Source organism: Polypterus senegalus, chromosome 6 (genome assembly GCF_016835505.1).
Source record: "Polypterus senegalus isolate Bchr_013 chromosome 6, ASM1683550v1, whole genome shotgun sequence".
Taxonomy (NCBI): Eukaryota; Metazoa; Chordata; class Cladistia; order Polypteriformes; family Polypteridae; genus Polypterus; species Polypterus senegalus.
Window position 1 is genome coordinate 93,689,711 of NC_053159.1, and position 18,697 is coordinate 93,708,407.

Sequence of the window (18,697 nt, forward strand, 5' to 3'; positions counted from 1 at the left end):
ATAAATCTGCAACAATTTCAAAAATTATTTTTTTTTATCTGTCAATATGGGGTGCTGTGTGTACATTAATGAGGGGAAAAATTAATTTAAATGATTTTAGCAAATCGCTGCAATATAACAAAGAGTGAAAGATTGAAGGGGGTCTGAATACTTTCCGTACCCACTGTATGTGCATGTACAATTTACTACATAAATCAATCTCGTTCTAGGTGAAAAGGTCAGCTACTCTGCAAATGCACAGAAGACATGATTACTAACTTTCCACAGTATCACAGCCCAAAATCCAATACCTAAAACTACACATTTAAGACCTTCAAAATTTGCTTTAAAAGTAAAATAGAACTGGTATGCTGTGCAGCCTCTGATCTTAGTCTTACAAAAATGAAATCTTTTAATATATGTGAGCTATTCCAAAAAAGGTCCTTATTCTGCAGTACTGGCAAATGAACAGTACAACAAAAGGCCTCATGATTTATATCAGATATGCAATCCAGCATCTGTAGCATTAGGGATTATCATCTGTTGCTTAGTATTACCCTGATGAGTTGTCTAAAATGTACTCGGTTTTGTCACAAAGGTGAGCAGTCCAGCATTATCCGGAATTTCTTCTGCAAAGTTACAGTTGAAAACAGATTTGCCACCAACTCAAGGTCCAGGTTTATTTTTTCCCCCCACCATGTCACTGAACAAATTAGAGCAAAAACACATTACCAGTAGTTTCTTTATTAAGACCTGTGTAGGACAGCAACAATCACAGGGAATTATGGGCCCTCTAGTGGTGCAAGTGTCTACAAACAGTTTTGTCCTTTTCCTTCTTTTGCTTCAAGCATTTTATTTGCATATCTCAACATGGATTGCTGCTTCTGTAATGACTATGGAAAGGTGTTGTGATGGAAATTCTTAAATGCTTTGATCTAAAAAAGTAGGTAAATAGGAACTGCTGTCAGAGAAATATACCACTGCTGAAAGATAACTGCATCTTAGGTCTATGACATGACATTGGTGAATGCTAAAAATGTATTATATGAGTCATAGCAAAACAATATTGCCATTACATTTAAAATTTCAGTTCTGTACAGTTCACTAGTTTCTCTGCATTGCCTATTTAGTCACCCTGGGCAAACTCAACAGGCAGCTGCAATGAACAGCTGACATTTATTTATATCAATGGCTATTACCATTATGCCAAACATCCATTCTACAAGGTGAGCCTTGGGTCAAACTGTGAGGAGCATGTCTTATTTTGTTCTGAGAAAACTGAAGAAATCAGAGAGGCCACATGTTGAACTGAAACCTGAGCAAACTGCAGGCAATCAGAAAAAGTGCAAATATGGTTCCTCTTCATTAAACAGGAAGTGACTGTCTAAGAGCTGCAGGGTCATTGCTGGTTACCTTCTTTAAAACAGAATATTCCACAGTTCCTTAGGATAGTAACACTTTGTTTAACTCCAAGATTTTCCTTCTAAAGTACAGTAGAAAGGCAGGACTGTGGCACAGCTCTGAAGGACACTAATTCTCTGCTTTTACATCCTGAAAGAAGGTAATAATTCCAAACGTTTCTTCCTCTCTTTCTGGGGCAACAGCAGTCAGATTCAGCCAAAAAATCCCCAATAACCATGTTCTCAGTATATCCTGTCAATAAACCTCACATTAATAGGAGCTGCTGGGGTCAGAAGCCCATGAGTTTTAGCCTTAACTGACTTGGTGAGTGGAGATGATATGATTTTGAAATTCTGAAGCATCTGTTGAGAGGAAAAATAAAATGTTAATAAAATTCATTGCACAAAATATATTAAACTGTTTAGAAAAAACAATTGTAGTTCCTGATTTTCCAAGAGTGCAGTATGTCTTTTTGACATCAAGAATTATAAAAAATGGTGAATAAACTCTGATAATTCCCCTTCTTCAAGTTACAATCTTAAGCAAAAGTCTCAATTTCAGGGGTTACAGAGTGAATACTAGGGGTTTTTAGTCTTGGTCTCATAAGCCTGCAGATTTTCATTACAACAGACTTCTTAATTAGAAACCAACCTTTAAAAGTCACTAAAATATACTAATTCATAATGTGGCTTATTAGGGCCGGTTTATACTTCATGCTCAGAACGCATATGTGCACGCATTGCTGCTACATGTTCCCAGTGTACATTTGACGCATACTCTGAGCACAGCCTCAGAAATTAATACGACGTGTACAAGAGTTGCAGTACCAGCACAAAATTCATTGTGTTCAAGTTGGAACGTAACGTCAGTCTTTGAGTCCTTGTTTACTATCAACGTGTAACAGCAAGCTGCTTTGCAGATGGATCGATGTGCGTGCTTTGATGTTTAATGAATGGTTTGATGCGGTCAAGGAAGTCAAACTTTAATGCTGACATACAAATGTATTTGTAGTGTTCTTCTTTATCTGTTTCTCACATAGGCAATATAAGTGTCACATATTCCCAATCGTAATGATGCAATACATTTAAACATCTTACATACCACCTTCTGTGCAATCTTTCTTTTTTTGTATGCACGCAACAGCATCAGAATGTACGGAAGCATATTTGAGCCACAGAGAAAAACAATAAGGACACATTGAAGAAAAACAAGGGTCTATTTTGTGATTAAAGTTGAATTTTTGATTTTAAACTCGTAGTTTATTTTGTCATTAAAGTAGAACTCTGTAAACTGACCCATTTGTTAAATTGCTATGGTAGGAAGCGATTCCACACAGAACACATATTCCAGCTCTCTGCACATTTAGAATCCTTAAATTTATACTCACTTTCATGATGAAATGTTTTAAATCATGTATGTTACATTTTATAGAATAATTGTTAACTTCAATTAAATAATAAATACTGTTATTACATGTGTGGGTGGCACGGTGTGGGGAGCGGTAATGCATCTGCCTTGCAATAGGGAGTCACATCCTGGTGTTCTCTCCTTGGAGTTTGCATGTTTTCCTGGTGGGTTTCCAAAGTATGCTCTGGTTTCCTTCAAAGGACATGCAGGTTTGGGGATTTGGAGATGCTAAAATGACGCTGGTATATACAGTATGTGTGTACTTGTATTCACCTTGCAAGGAACGGATGCCCTGTCCAGAAATTGTCTGTGCCTTGTGCCCAATGCTTGCTGGAATGGGTGCATCCCTGGATTGATGGATGTAATCATTAAACATCCATCCTTTTCAAAGATATTGTGGCAAGGTGTCCTGTGAATTTAAAGGATGTTTCAGGCAATATACAACACAGCGAAGACGTACATTGTTTACTCACAATGATGGCATTTCGCACTGTCACCTGATGGAATCCCCCAGATTAACGTAAAATACGCGCACAAGTATAAACAGTTCACCCCGCAGAAGTATAAACAGTTCACTGCTTGCATAGCAGTAGCGTCCACAAGTGCACCCATCGCATTAGGTGTAGTATAAACCTGGCCTTAGTGTGCTTATTCTGTTATTGCTTATTGTTATTTTACTTATTCTGCACCTTTCTAATACTGTATTTTATACATAGAGAAATTAACCATTAAGTTTTATACATCTGAGTATGTCAGTAATACTCAACTATTCATGCTCTTCTTCATTGTCAGTCAGTCATTTTCTAGCCTAGTTAGTTCTTAACAGGGTTGTGGAGAGTCTGCTGGAGTCTATCCCCGTTGTAATATTATTTTGCTAATTTCTTTCCAAGTATTTTAAAACAATTCTACATGATGAACACACCGAGTTGTAAACAGAACATGTTACCTGTTGGTTGCTTTATCATTTATTTCTCATTGTTAATTAATTACTGTACTGTGAATGCAACTTTTAAGACTAAAAGAAACAATTTACAAGCAAGTATCAGTTTTAACTTCATCAGCAATAGCAATACTTGGCTTCTAAATTAGGAAGCACGAGGGAATGAAAATCTGAAGTCACTGCGATGCAACGCAACTTAAGCTTACAATGCCTGGTTACTACAATCAACTAATGCTGTATTTTAGTTCAAGTCATATTTGGAAAAGAAAAACAAACATCTCACCTGTACAAGAGCCAAGTGTAACTCCAGCTCTGCAACTCTCTTTCCAATGCAACTCCGAATGCCATATCCAAAGGGGATGGAGCCAAAGTTGTCTACACGGTCCATGTTATCCTTGCGCACCCAGCGCTCTGGGTGAAATTCATCTGCATTTGGAAAACAGTCATCTGCATGTGATGTGGAATAGTGGCACAAGGCCAGCTGAGTCTGGAAAAGAACAGCATAACCATTTAAGCAACTGAAAAGACCAATAGCAATATTTATTTGATGCAGAAGTCTAGATGTCCCCATATAGGACACTTGGATTTCCAATAATAGTCTCTAGGTGTTTATTTGCCGCATCCATGATAAAGAATAAATCAAGCCACATGCTTTTCAGTTGCAAATGCAATGTAGCATTCTATGGACAAGGTCTTCAGATGAATACAGGTCTGTTTAACCTCAACACACATTTCAGGTCACTATAAACTGGTTAAGGCAGGAGACTGAAACTACAATATATTTTATAAATGAAGGAGAACATCCACATTGCTTAAGAACTCCCATTTCTGCCTTACAGTGAATTTTACATAACTTCTGTAAAATTTTAAGAATTTCTAGTAAAGAATTTGTATTAAAATCCACTCAAGGCAAAGTAGTTATCTAAACAAATTTTTGTTGAAGTTTGAAGAAAAATGCAAACACACTTGAAATTAATATAAGGACTGATAATTCTTGATTAACAACCAATGCACCATTTAAAAGCACATTTTTGAAAAGTCTACTGTAGTATGTTTACCCCTTTGGGAACAAAGTACTCTCCCAGAACCATGTCTTCCTGAAGTATACGTCCATTCCCTGGGAGCACTGGAAAGAGCCTGTGAAAACAAAAAGTTAGAGAAAGAACTCTTCACTTTCAGTGGAAATTATTTAAGATAAGTAGTAACAAGTAATATCTATCAAAATTCATAGAAGGCCAGCAAGGTACAAAAACAAAAGTGTGAGAGATTAAAGTTGTGTAAAGTATAGATCCCTATTTGTGCACTTCCATTGTGTGAACTCAAGAGAAATAAAAAATAAGTGCCAAAGAGTATGTGGCAATAGGTTCTTTTAAGCCAGCAGAGGTATGGCCAAAACTGTTTTAAAAGTAATGTCAATTTACAAAACAGAAAGGAAAGAACACCAAGACCATACCAATTTAATTACAGATATAGTATATACATCTGCAGAGAGTAAAAACTTTTTGGGGATGGATTTAAAAACACCACAAACAGACATAATGAACAGAAGACTGTAACTACCGTAGCGTTTCCTTGACAACTCCCTTGATAAGGGGAAGGTATGCGATATCATCTGCCGTTGGAACTGTATGAGGGCCCAGATTGCTGGCCACCTCATTGTACACAGCTTGTTGGACTTGCGGGTTTTTGGCCAACAGGTAGGTACACCAGGATAGTGTAAAAGAAGTCTGTCAATAAAAATAAACACAGTAAAGATAAAAATGCTCATGATTAGTGACACAGACATGATTTCTTGGCAAAAAAATGTGCCTCAGTGTGAATGAGTTCTAAACTCTAAAATCCACGAGTATTAATGACAGACTAAACACTAAAGCCTATTAAATAGATAAATAAAGCCATAACTCTTGACACTTTTCAAAACTAAACACATCAACTACAAAAAGCATGGGGTGGAACAGCTACTGGTTTTTAGACAACTAGTCCAACCAATTTGAACTTTTGAAAGACTCTTATCCATTTCACTGAAAGTCATCTCAGTACCGTATCCACGCCAGCCAACAACATTTCCGTCATGTTGGCATAAATTTCCTCCACAGTCATCTCCTTGTTGACAAGCAAATCGGTCAGCAAACCACCTTTCACCTCGTCCTCCCCTGCAGCTAATTGTGCCTTGATCTCATTCAACTTTTTGTCCACATGCATCTGACCTTAAAAAAAACAAGAATAGATTTATGTGTCTAGTAACTATGCAGGAATAGTGAATTAGAAAATGTTCTCACTCAATTCCATACTTTCACACTCTGATCACAAGTAGGCTAATGAAGGAAAGGGACCCAGTGATAATATAATACAGCTACCACAAGTAGTCATGTTTAGACTAACTTAAGCAGTGTAATCGCCATTTCACAGGTTACCCGTTGTCTAAAGAGTGCTGCTTGAGACAAGGCCCTAAGATTGCAGATAAGTTTTGTAAAACTACTATATCTTGTGGCTAAAGTAAAAGCCAAGTAAGGCATCAATATGTACCCTTCATGGCAGTTAAACATTGCAGCCCTGCTAGAAAATAAAACAGTGGAACATATACTTAATATTTAATTATCTACATTCACATACTGCAGACAAGTTCTAAATCAAAGCTCCATATAGCACGGGCAAGAAAATGTTCAAAATAGCATAAGCTTTTTTCAGATATACAGAATGCCTTCTTTTTTTTAAACTTACAAATGTGTAAAAGCATTTTAAATCTGTATGTTTGAGTGTGTTCTGTAATGGACTGGCATTCTAAATCTGTAGCATCTTAGGACCAAACACAAGCGTTTTCACAGACTTACTGAATCTGAAAAGGCCATCCCAGGACTTGCAGAACTCAATCCAGGGCTTTGGGATGATGGGGCGAAGCCATTTGGGAATAGCTCCAGCATACATGGTTGTCTTAAACATGCTGAACATCAGGTGTAGTGCATCAATGTACTCCAGAGTTTGTTGGGGGACATCACTCTCCAGACACCCCAACCGAGCCTCATAAAGAATGGATGCTACCGCTGTAGAAGGAAAAAATACAGTACACATCACTAAAGACCAAAGGAAACCATATTTAACTGCATAAAAACCTAAGAAGCACACCTTCCCACTCCTTCTATTTCTATCTAAGATAATTGAATCAAGTAATAATCCCATAAGGCAGTTCAGATGTTCCAGGTGTTTCTTCGATTATGCTTCAAGATATGCATTTCCAGTAATTTGCGCTTTTTTGTCTCTATTCATGTAACAATAACAACATTTATTTATTTAGCACATTTTCATACAAATAAGATGTCAAAGAGAAAGTTACAACAAAAGAAAGACAAATAAGATGAGGCATGTGGGATATTGCTGGCAGCTTATCCCGGCCAATACCCCCAAGCCACCAGGTGGAGTCCTCCCTGCAACATGGAGATGCCCCGAATGCCAGCAGGGAATACTGGACAATGTAGTTTCTATTCTCAGCCTTGTTGGATACATTGGGGCCCGCTAGAGGACGCTGAAGGGAGGCACAGAGACTATTTGCCTTACGCCCAGGAAGTACGTCAGAGTCACGTGGACAAAGGGAATGATGTGCTTCCTGGGAGAAAAAAAAAGAAGGATTTTTATCTGACCCGGAAGTGTTCCCGGTCACATGGACAGAGAGGATGAGACGCTTCCGGGTCAAGGAATATAAAAAGGACAGTAAAACACCAGAGCGTTGAGCTGAGCTGGGAGGAAGGGTGGCTAAGTGTCTGAGAGTTGGAGGATTGATTATTATTATTATTACTGTATTGATTAATTAATGAGTAGTGTGGAGTGGAGGGTGCTTGGTGCACATTATTATAATAAAACGAAGAATTATTGTACTTTTACCTGGTGTTTGGCGTGGTACTTGAAGGGTCAAGGGAGCGACAGCGCCCCCTATTGCCACAGGCAATAATATTAAAGAAACTAAATAACAAAGAAAAAGCAAATCTATATGATCTTAAAAAACAGATAAATATCAAGTAGAAGAGCAGTGTCCTTATATACAATATCAAGTCCAGTAATAAGATCAGATGGCCGGGATAACAAGAAATAAAAAAGAAAAACCTCCAGTTAAGCTGAATAAAGAAAAAAAAATCTACAGGGGTTCCATGGCAAAAAAAAAAAAACAAACAAATGCCCAGCCACCACTGGGCATTCAACCTAACATAAATGTTCTTAATTCATTCTGCTTTGTTTCCTGACTTCATGAGAGGATTTGATGAAGTTGGTTTCATGGACACCATTCTTCATTCAATGTACATTAAAAAAAGCAGCAGACCCAGAATAGATCGTTGTGGTACACCATATACAATATCATGGATGTTCAAACTACAATCATCACCACAACTAACAAAGAATTTTCTATCTGTTAAGTAAGACTGAAACCAATTTAAGACGCTGCTGGAGAGGCCCATCCATTGTCTAAGACGATTTATAAAAACACTGTAGTCAATAGTTTCAAATCCTGCACTCAAGTCTAAGAAAACAAGAACAGATATACAGCCTCTGTCCAAATTAATCCGCAAATCATTTACTACTTTAACCAGTGCAGTTTCTGTACTATGATTTGTTCTAAAACCTGGTTGAACTTTGTCAAGAATAGAATGTTTAATCAAATAATTATTTACAGGTAGCTGCTTAAAAACTGCCTTTTCTAGAATTTTAGATTCTATATTATTTTTATTGAGCAGAGGTTTAACAAGTGATGTGTTCACTATGTCAAGTACACTATTAGCACATCAGAGACTTCTTTGATAAAGGCCTGTTGGATTGGGTCAAAGACGCAGGTGGAACATTTCAGCTGAGAAATTATTCTACATCTATTAGGTAGATCTATTTGAGTGAAAAAAAATTTAACTCACTCAAAATGGCATGCTCGGAATCAACAGGTTTAAGTCTGGGTGGGGGAATATACTATATTATTTCTAATATCACTTACTGTATTTTGTGTTTAAAAAAATATAGCAAAAGCTGACAAGTTTCACTAGTAGTCTTAAGGATGCATCTCATTGAGTTAGCTGGGTTTAGAAGACCATCAATAGTTGAAAATAAAACTCTTGAATTACCAGCATTATCATTTATAATTTTATAGAAATAGAACTGTCTCTCAAGGCAGGCTGTATCATTATTTTCAGTTATTTATGCCTTCAATATTTCATAGTGAACTACTCCATTTACACTCTGCAACTCTGCATATTCTCTTTTAATTAGACACTCTTTGGGTCTTCCAAGGTATGATAGTGTTGGAGGATTTCTTAACTGTCTTTTCAGCCACTATGTCAGCTGCAGTGCTCAACGTAGCATTAAAATTTGCCACCTTACTGGTTACACTATTGGAATTATTAAGGTAAGACCTACAATCGGACTGATTGTTTAGAGTATTAGCAAATACTGAAGCCGCAGATGTATGAAAATAACATTTTTTTAACAATATTCTTCTCATTATTTGTAGTTATCAATATCTCTACATCAAATAATATGCAAAAATGGTCCAATATACCTATATCCATGACCTGCCTCACATCAATGTTTAGTCTTTTTGAAATCACTAAATCCAGTGTGTATTCTCCTTTATGTGTGGTCTGACTGACATACTAAGATCAAAAGAGCGGAGTAAATTCATGAATTCTCTTGCTTCACATTGGTTATCCACATGAAAACTGAAATCACCAACAATTAGGAACCTGTCATAGTACTTATTATTACAGATATCAAGTCAGAGAATTCCTCAGTAAAAGACACATTATATTTTGGAGGTCTATAAATGGTCAATATGCAATACTTCTTGAATAACCATGGCAACATACTCAAAAGATACGAAAGTACAAATCTTTATAGTTAAATTGGTTTGAGTAAATACTTGCTGAGCTGCTGCCTTTCTTGCCTTGGTGAATGAAATAAACAAAACTGTAATTCAGTGGTGTGCTGCTTCATTTAACGCTGCTCCACCATCACAGCCGAGCCATGTTTCACTTAATGTAAGAAAACTCTATTTTCCTGTCACTGATAAGATTATTAATGTAAAAAGTCTTGCTGGTTAACAATATAATATTTAGTAACGCCAAATTTAAGATCTCAGAAGAGCAAAGCTGAATGAGAGTGTCAAGACAGCTTGAAATGGTTCTTAGGTTATTTGTATTTATGCCATTTTGTGCAGATTTTAATGCTGTTCTTAAATTTCTTTTTTTATACCTCAGTGTCCATAAACAGTGATTTTATGCAGGGTGTTTTTTATGTGTATATCTAACTCACTTTTGGAGCAAATGGTGTGTAACAAATATAAAAACAATCTATATTTCTGCACTTGAGCTTTCTGCACTTGAGCAAGTTTTAGAAAAAAATACTGTACATACAAGTCACTACAGATGACCTGTGCAGAAGCACAAATTTAGGCTCTCAAACAGATTAAAACCTAAAGTCAGTCAAAACTTTGTGAAGGGAAAAGTCAGTTAGCCAAGATATTAGTTTAAGTTCGAAACCTCCTATTAAAAATGTTAACTTTGGTACAAATCTCTCCTTATGCAATGCTGGTACAGTTTTAAAACTTCACAATCTGTTACAGTTTTTCCATGGGTAGTTCCAAGTGCCAAGACATAAAATCTGAGTTAGATATGGTAGTAAGGCTATATTTGTAAGGTTCACTTTAAAAAAAAAAAAAAGATATCAGTTAACCCTTAACTGCCATACCACACAATTTGTACAGGTAGGTCACACCAATGAAACAAAATGTAGAAGCTAAAGCATCTATTAAAACACAAAGGTAAATCATGGAGTTAGGTGTGGTGCACAGCTTGCAGGAGAATATTACTGAATCAGAACAAAGTCAGAAGACAGAAAAGTATGTCAGTCCCTCTGGAGTCTTTCATTTGACATGATTAGAGAAAGAGTGGTAGGATGACGTGCAATGCCATCAAGTTCCTAAAAGTTTGCATTACTGATTAAAGTGCTACCTTTACTTAAAAGTTGTTCTAGGCAATTGTGTAGTTTGCCTATATGGATGGGCCAGCCTTGGGAACAGCACAAATCATATAGACTCTAGTATTAGCTGCAATTTTACAGTACATCCAAAGGAAAATAGCAGACCTTAATTGTCAGTATGACACGAATCACGTAAAGGAAATCTACAGTCAATGGTGCACAGTTCAATGAATATTTGCTATTGTTTCCTCAAGTCATAGCAGATAAAGTTTTCTCACTTCTCTGATGTTATATTACACCTAAATTCACATTTTTACTAATAGTTTCTTATAAAATGAAACATTTCTTCAAATATTACAGTAAGCCAGTAAGGTAGCAAAGTCAAATTACTCTCTTATAGCATGTGGGCCCAGGTTCATTTAATGTGATCTCTCCATAGTGTTTTCATGTGGTTTTCCTCCAGGTATTCTGGGTTCTTGCAAATCACAAGGCTAGATGTATCTTGGGATACCATCTTCTCCTCTTGACAATTAAACTACAGGCTAAAAACTGTTCTGTATTAATTTTGTTTATGCAATATCCTCAGCAGCAGCTCGTTCCAAAGACATTACTGTTTTTCGAATTACAACAAAAGTTTGTATAGTAACCTTGTCCTGTTATTTACTACTACCTTTGTCTCTACTGAGAATTTCTAAGTTCAACCAATAGGAATCAAGTGTTGCTCTCAAACCAAACCACCGTGATCTTTGCCAATTCTTAGATCCAACATCCTACGTTTATAGCCCCCACTTATCTGTACTCTTTGTGGAGCTTGCACATTTTAACCAAGTCTGTGTATTTCTCTCTATTGTGTGCCAAAAATAAAAAATAATCCATCCATCCATTATCCAACCTGCTATATCCTAACTACAAGCATGAAGTTATTTGATAAATCTAAACTGGCCCTGTGCAAGTGTGAATATGTGCGTACATGAGTGTTTTTGGCACCCTGTCCAAGGTTAGTTTCTGCCTTGCATGTTTTGCTGCTGGGACCAATTCCCCTCCCATCTCAAGTGACCCTGAAAATGACAATGTTATGTAAGATTTTAAACATTTTTTGCAGTTTCCCCAAAAGAAGGAAAAAAGTATAAAATTATTATTAATAAAGATAACAAAAATAATCATAATGCCATTTAGATACGTTTTAGCTCCAAAAGACCCTGAAATTAAATGGGGGACTAACTAACTGGAAGGATGAATAATTGACGTACGTATTTGTAAATACTGAATTTTCCATTATTACAACTTCACGCAGAGCTTTGTTAGAGGATTTCTAGAAGAAATCTCAAAACCACAGTGGCTTAAAAATTAAATGAAAAAACAGAGTGCCTGTAGATGCTGGATATTAAAAAATATTATTATTAATTCCATACATAATTAAACCCACCTTCCATAGCATATTTGAAGAAGAGGTCATTAACATTAGTCACTGTCTGACCATCCCCCTGCTGGCTCCTGAGGGTACGGATCCGGGTTACCAGGTCAGCCACCACTTCATTCACATCACCAGAGAATGCGGCTACATCCTTGGGTCGCATAATCTTCTGTCTGAGAACACTTCGCATTTTCAACCAATCTTCTCCCTCACTGCACACAATGTAAAATATTACTTTTTTTGGAAAACAAATTGTGAAAGACGCCCAGGATACACTATAGCAACTAGGCAAGGTTTGATTAATATGTTGACGTAAAGGGACAATTCACATAGAAATATGACCAGTAGAAATGGCTTCCCCACCCCCAAATACAAGCACAACAGCAAGATAGAAAACCATAAGGTTTCAAGTTCAGCTCTGCCTCTGACCAAACTGTGCATATACAGTAAATACTTCTTTGAGATGAGTTCATAAATAAAGGTTCCTTAATAAGCAAATGCTTCCAGTATGCAACTTTAGGTTGGCCTTAAGTCAAGGCAAAAGGTTCATTCATCTTATACCGATTAAGGTTATGCCACTTAGTACACTACTACCAGCCTGGGCGCAAATATTAAACAGAATTTCCAGGCAATTGTGCCCATATAAAAATAGAAATGGCGAAGGAAGAAGAATGTAGTGTATATATGACAAAACAATACAGTTTGATTGAAAACTCTTCCAAGCAAGTGGCTGGCATTCACTGCCAAAGATATACCCATCACACACATTTTTAATCTTGTATTAAAGCCTATGTGACATACACCAAGTCAAGTGAACACAACAGAGAGTCAGGTAGAGAAATGCCACTCTGCCTTTAGGGGACAGTATATTTATTTCAGAGTACACATATTTCTTGGCTATTAAGTAAGAACTCTGGACTCTACTCTAAACCTTGAAGATTTACTCAACACACAGTGATGCTCCACTTATGCAGGTCATGACTTACGCAGAGATGAGTCCTGTGGCCCGGCCACGCATGTCACGATATTCCTTCCAGGATTCCATGTTAGCTCTCTGTGGGGCCCTGCCTTCAGCCCTTAACACCTGGGCTACCAGGTCTTTATCTGCTATGGACACCACAAACTGAGGCCCAAAATGAGATTTGAAAATCTTTCCATATTTCTTACTATGTTCTTGCTGAAAGAAAAACAGAAACTTAATTGCAGGAATAGTGTCTCAGAGATGTTGCATTTGAGTGAAAACAATATACTGTACTGACAAGAGCTTGGCTTCCGAGTCAGATTTAAGACTTTCTTCTAATCAAAGGCATCTTTAATGAAAGTTGAGCTCCCAAGAAACTAAATACATCTTCTGAAGAGGGTGTGCTCCTATTAGATCAATGAAATGCAAGCCCAGCCACTCAGCCATGTTGCCTGTACAACTTGACATTTACAGTGAATTGAAACAAGAAGGTTCAGAGCACTGATGAATAAATAGATGGATATATAATTAGACACGGAACTCTTTTTGGTTTAGCCTTTTAATAAAAAGGAATAATCCATGCAATGTACAGAGAAACTACTCTATGAGGATCCCAAAAGTACCTAAAGGAGGATGAATCAACCACAAATTCTGATTGTCCTGCCTGCCAATCCACAGATACTTGGGATGAGAATCAAGCAGAATGAGGGCGAACTCTGCGTTGTAATTCACACAGCACAGCTGTTAGCCCTTTGATCTCCACATAACGGCTTGCTAAAGAGCTCGTCCAGACTGCTACTTTTGTTCTGGTCCATTTAGTAATATTGACTTCTTTTCATTTAGGAAGCTTGCACACCAGGTGTTCTCTGGGTAACAAAGCAATCCTAGTCTATCACGGAGTAAAAACTACAACTACTGCTGAGTTAACAACACGTCTTTGAGCTGCAGAAGAATGTTTAAAATTCACAGATGGAACAAACAGACAGCTTCATTGAATAAAACTAAAACACACATACAACTAAAACTACAGTTTTATTGACTGTTCATATCATTCCCAAGTCAACAACCTACAAATGTGCACAAGCAATGGCGATAAAGGTTAAATATAACTAATTTGGAATGGGCAAAATACAATAGCAACTTACTTCAAATTCTGCCAAACACTGTAAATAATTTACATTTGTTTCTCGAGTATTTTAGTTTGAGATATTCAAAGATGACCTGGTTCACTTCCCAGGTCCACCCTGCGTGCAGTTTGCATTTTCTCCCCGTGTCTGTGTGGATTCCTCTGGGTATTCTGGTTTCCTCCCACAGTCCAAAGACATGCAGGTTAGCTGCACTGGAGATTTTAAATTGTCCCTAGTGTGTGCTTGGTGTGTGGGTGTGTGTGCGCTGTGCGGTTGGCTGGCAACCTGCCCAGGGTTTGTTTCCTGCCGTGCACCCTGTGTTGGCTGGGATTGGCTCCAGCAGAACACCATGACCCTGTAGTTAGCATATAGCGGGTTGGATAATGGATGGATGGATATTCAAAGATGCAGCATCGAATCAAACAGCAAAGCACATACATCACAATGATTTGTGTCAGAAACAATTTATGGAGGCAATTACACATGCACATTCTCTTTAAGAGGGCAGCAGAACTTCACCATCAGTCTCTGTGTTCTCATGAGAGTGTATCCAAAAATGTGTCCTGTGATGAATTAGCCAATTTTAATAAAGAAAATGGATGACTGGAATGATGGATGGGAGCATGTGTGGCCAAAATAATGAACTACAACTGAGAACACAATTTAAACGTGGTAGTAGAACTGCCAATTGTAGCGTTCCCACGATGTAAACCGTGCCAAATCCAAAGTAAAAAAAAAATTAGGATTCATCTATTCTTCTTTCTAACTTGTCTATCCAGTTCAGCCGCAAGTGAAGTCCCTATTCCAGAAGTATGCATTTTTGCTTTGTACCTGATGCTACTGGAATTTAAACTGGGGGCAACATGTTGCAGAAGTTAGCATTACTGTCTTCCAGTGCCTAAGATTACTTAAAATCCCAGTCTATGGCACTGGCTATGTTATGTTTACATGTTCTCCACCTGTCCACAAGGGACTTTCCAACAAGTACTGGTTTTTCTCACAAATCCCAAAAGATACGTCTGTTAGCTGGCAACTCAAAAATGCAGCACATTTTGGTGTGTGCATGAGTGTGTCCTGCAACAGAATTCAATTCAACTGATCTAGTGCACAGCAGTGGGGAAAAAAGACACAAAAATTATTATAGGCTATATTTTATGTGAATATAAAAGACCCCGGGGTGGCATGGTAGTTAGTGCTTCTTCTATAATATTAAAGAAAACTGGGCTCAACTTACAACCGCACCCCTGTGTGAGGTGTGCATGTTCTCCTGGGGCATGCAGTTTTTGTAGGTACTTAGGATATCTCCCCATTCCCGAATTTGTATCTTTAACATTAACAAGAAACTCTAAATTGTTCCTGAATAAAAGAGTGCAAGGTTGTGTGTAAGGATGACCTACTATCCATCACACTGGTATAAATCACCAGCTCCTGTTTTCAATCAAAGGGCCATATCCATTCAGTGTCTTTAAATATAGCAGTTGCATAGTTTGTTCCAGTTCAAACCAGGGAACTGTCCTCTTACTGTACAGACTTAATCAGGCACAAAAGCAAAGGGGAACATTCTCTCAACTTTATGCATGTTTGTGCTTTATGTGCTCAGAACACTATGCTAAGAAATGTTTAAAGTGGTTCAAGATTCATTTCTGATGAGTGCTAAGGGAAACATCAGTCATCTAACCTAAAGTACTCTACTGAAAGATTGGTAGCATTTCTCATAATTTAATGACATGTTGGTTACTCAGTTTAAAAATGATATCTTGACTCTGGGTCTTCCACGGAACTTATAATCTCCCTGAGTAACCAAAGTAAAAAAAAAAAACACTGAGAAGGCAAAAGAAAAATTTTGACAAGGTAACTTCAGTGTAGTGGCTCACACTATTTGCTGATAAGACAATCTTTTTCTATTTTCATATCAGTTCCAAATACACGTTTACATTTGACTACCTAAATAAACCCAAATTCTCACAGCATCTTTCTAAAATAACGTATTACTCGCTCACCTGAATCTCGTGAATACGACCGAAGCCGTCCCTCCAAAAAAACTCGATAAGGTTGCTAAGAGTCTTCGGTCCCGGCATCTCCTTAAGTGACTTTATTCGAAGCGGCTCTTCTAACACCTGCTGCTTGGTCAGTACGACGTGAGCCATCGTCTTCCTCTCATCCGAGGCCGCTTCTACGGTTTGCCCTGGTGTCATCTTGGAAACGTCATGGAAGGCGGATAGTCGAATTTCAAGATGAGACCCGCCCGGCTTCCAGTTTCTGCAGGTGGCAAGAAGAACGCTCGAAAAAGAGGACATGATGCGGCTGGCTTAGACGAATAGTCTGTCCGTCTGTTGTCGCTCTATACTTAAAGTGCCGCTCGCTGGGAGGCGGGCTTATCTGAGCAGCTTTAGACAGGCATAACCACGCCCCCTGTTGCAGGCTCGAGAACGAGCTCTTTGAATACGCCTATAGTTTCTTTAAAGGCTGGTGTTGTTCTTCAGCACACGCGGAAAGGATAAACTTGGCTTTCCTGCACTTTAATGCTAAATACCAAGCCCAAGCCAAAAACCTTTTCCTTGGATTCAAATTAAACAAAGTAAGAAAATAAACACCCTTGTTATTCATATAAAAGAAAATAGGTCGCTTTTTAAGGTAGAATTTTACTGTTTTTGACGTACGGAGTCAATGTCACATTTAAACAGGCGTTCTGTGGATATCCAAAACTTTTTTCATTTCTAACAGGTACCTGAACGAACCAGAACTAACACTCTAGTCGTGCAGTGGGACATTCACCAGTCGTCGTATTTCCCCAACACCCTAACGGCACGCATGTTCGGTTAATTTGTGACATTAAACTGGCCTGGTAGTTGTCAGTGTGTGTCCTTGTGATGGCCCATCGCCCGTCTGGGTTTGGTTATTGCTTTTGTGCCAAGGTCGAGGAAGACGCGAAACCCTTGTGACCCAGAACTGTAATAAACTAATTCAAAAATCGATTGACTGGTTTTTAAAAGCAGCTTAAAATAATATGAAACTTTCCTTGATGTGTAACTGTATATTAAATTTTGCCATTACATTAAAAATCGAATTCTTGTCACTCACTAGTGCAAATCTACTTTTTGTAACCTGTGTTCTTTTGTACTTAAAGGAGGTAGAGAGAAGCCGCTCTTGGTCTGAAAGGTCAACAAAGTAAACCAGAGACAGACAGAACAAAGCCCAACATATAAAAAATTCAGCGATAACATAAATGACCCCAAAATAAATAAAAAAGTGAGAAAATAGATAGCATATACAGCATATTAGCACATTCAGTATATGAAACCAGATTTCACACAGAATCATTCACCGTCTCATCATATTTACTGTATGTGTTTTTTTTCAAGTGTCTTCTTCATTGATGTAAACAGCTGATTTAAAGTCAAAAAGAAAATCGGTCATAAAAAATCCATCTCCAGGTGCTCTGGTATCCTACTACTAAGACATGCATCTTTGAGACTGTCAGTTTTGGAAAGGAAGATTCTGGTGGTTTCAAGGTAAGGTCTACATTTGATTTAGTAACACTTGTTAATAACGGCACAAGAGAGTGAAGAGTGCTGTTTGTTGTCAAACATGCAAGTACAAATTTCAATCTTTTCTGTATATAATGTCATAAATATACACATGAACTTGAATAATGGAAATTGCACAGTGATATTTAATTCTAAAAATATCACTTAATTTTTGAACTATAGAAATATTTTATTAGCAAAGACATATCCTGATACTAGATTTTACAAAGACTGCTGCAGCACAGAAAAGTGCAATATATTTAAGGTAAATGTAGACTTTAAATGGGTTTCTGAAATCATTCATCATAATAAATTATTGATACAAGTATGGGGATTTAATTTTGCATTTTTTGCTTTATTGTGCCATGTATAGATATGGCACAAGTAGGAATTTTAAGAGAAGTGCTAATGTTTGCAGTGTACCATCTATGATAATTTAGAAGCAATGCATTTTACTAATAACAACATAACAAAATTCGTTCCTTTTCCAACAGACGGAGAAGTGCAAACATTAGCTCTGCATGGATATTCATATGCCAAATGCTCTGTCTACTGTATGTTTAATTTGAGCTTTTGGATTCCATTTTGCTGTAGTGGGCTTGTGCCCTGCCCGGGGTTTGTTTCCTGCCTTGTGCCCTGTGTTGTCTGGGATTGGCTCCAGCAGTACCCCCGTGACCCTGTAGTTAAGATATAGCAGGTTAGATAATGGATGGATGGATTCCATTTTGGTTTTCACAATAACAGCAAAGTAAGAGCCTAATATGAAAGATTCACTTTACAAGAATTGTCATTAGAATAAAGTTCTTCAGTACAATACTAACTAGGACTGTTTCTCTTGCTCCAGCTGACACGATCACTTGAAGGCACTATAATATTATTAGAATGCAAAAACTGATGCATTTAAAGATTAGAGTACAGAAGCAAGACAGTGCAGATGAAATAGTTAACTTTGGCAAAATTATTTATGAACTCCTGCAGAGGCTTTGTTTGCAC

General features: G+C 37.5%; 1 protein-coding gene across 1 annotated transcript; it reads right to left on the minus strand.

Annotated features, from left to right (window-relative positions):
• Positions 1-677: 677 nt before the first annotated feature.
• Positions 678-16,534, minus strand: LOC120531264 (cytochrome P450 27C1). Its single transcript, XM_039756520.1, has 9 exons — positions 16,178-16,534; positions 13,076-13,266; positions 12,102-12,301; positions 6,559-6,768; positions 5,768-5,934; positions 5,288-5,454; positions 4,786-4,864; positions 4,011-4,214; positions 678-1,742 (listed from the first exon to the last, which is right to left on the minus strand). Exons 1-9 carry the CDS (start codon positions 16,472-16,474, stop codon positions 1,623-1,625), a joined length of 1,635 nt encoding a protein of 544 aa, XP_039612454.1. The 5' UTR covers positions 16,475-16,534; the 3' UTR covers positions 678-1,622.
• Positions 16,535-18,697: the final 2,163 nt, after the last annotated feature.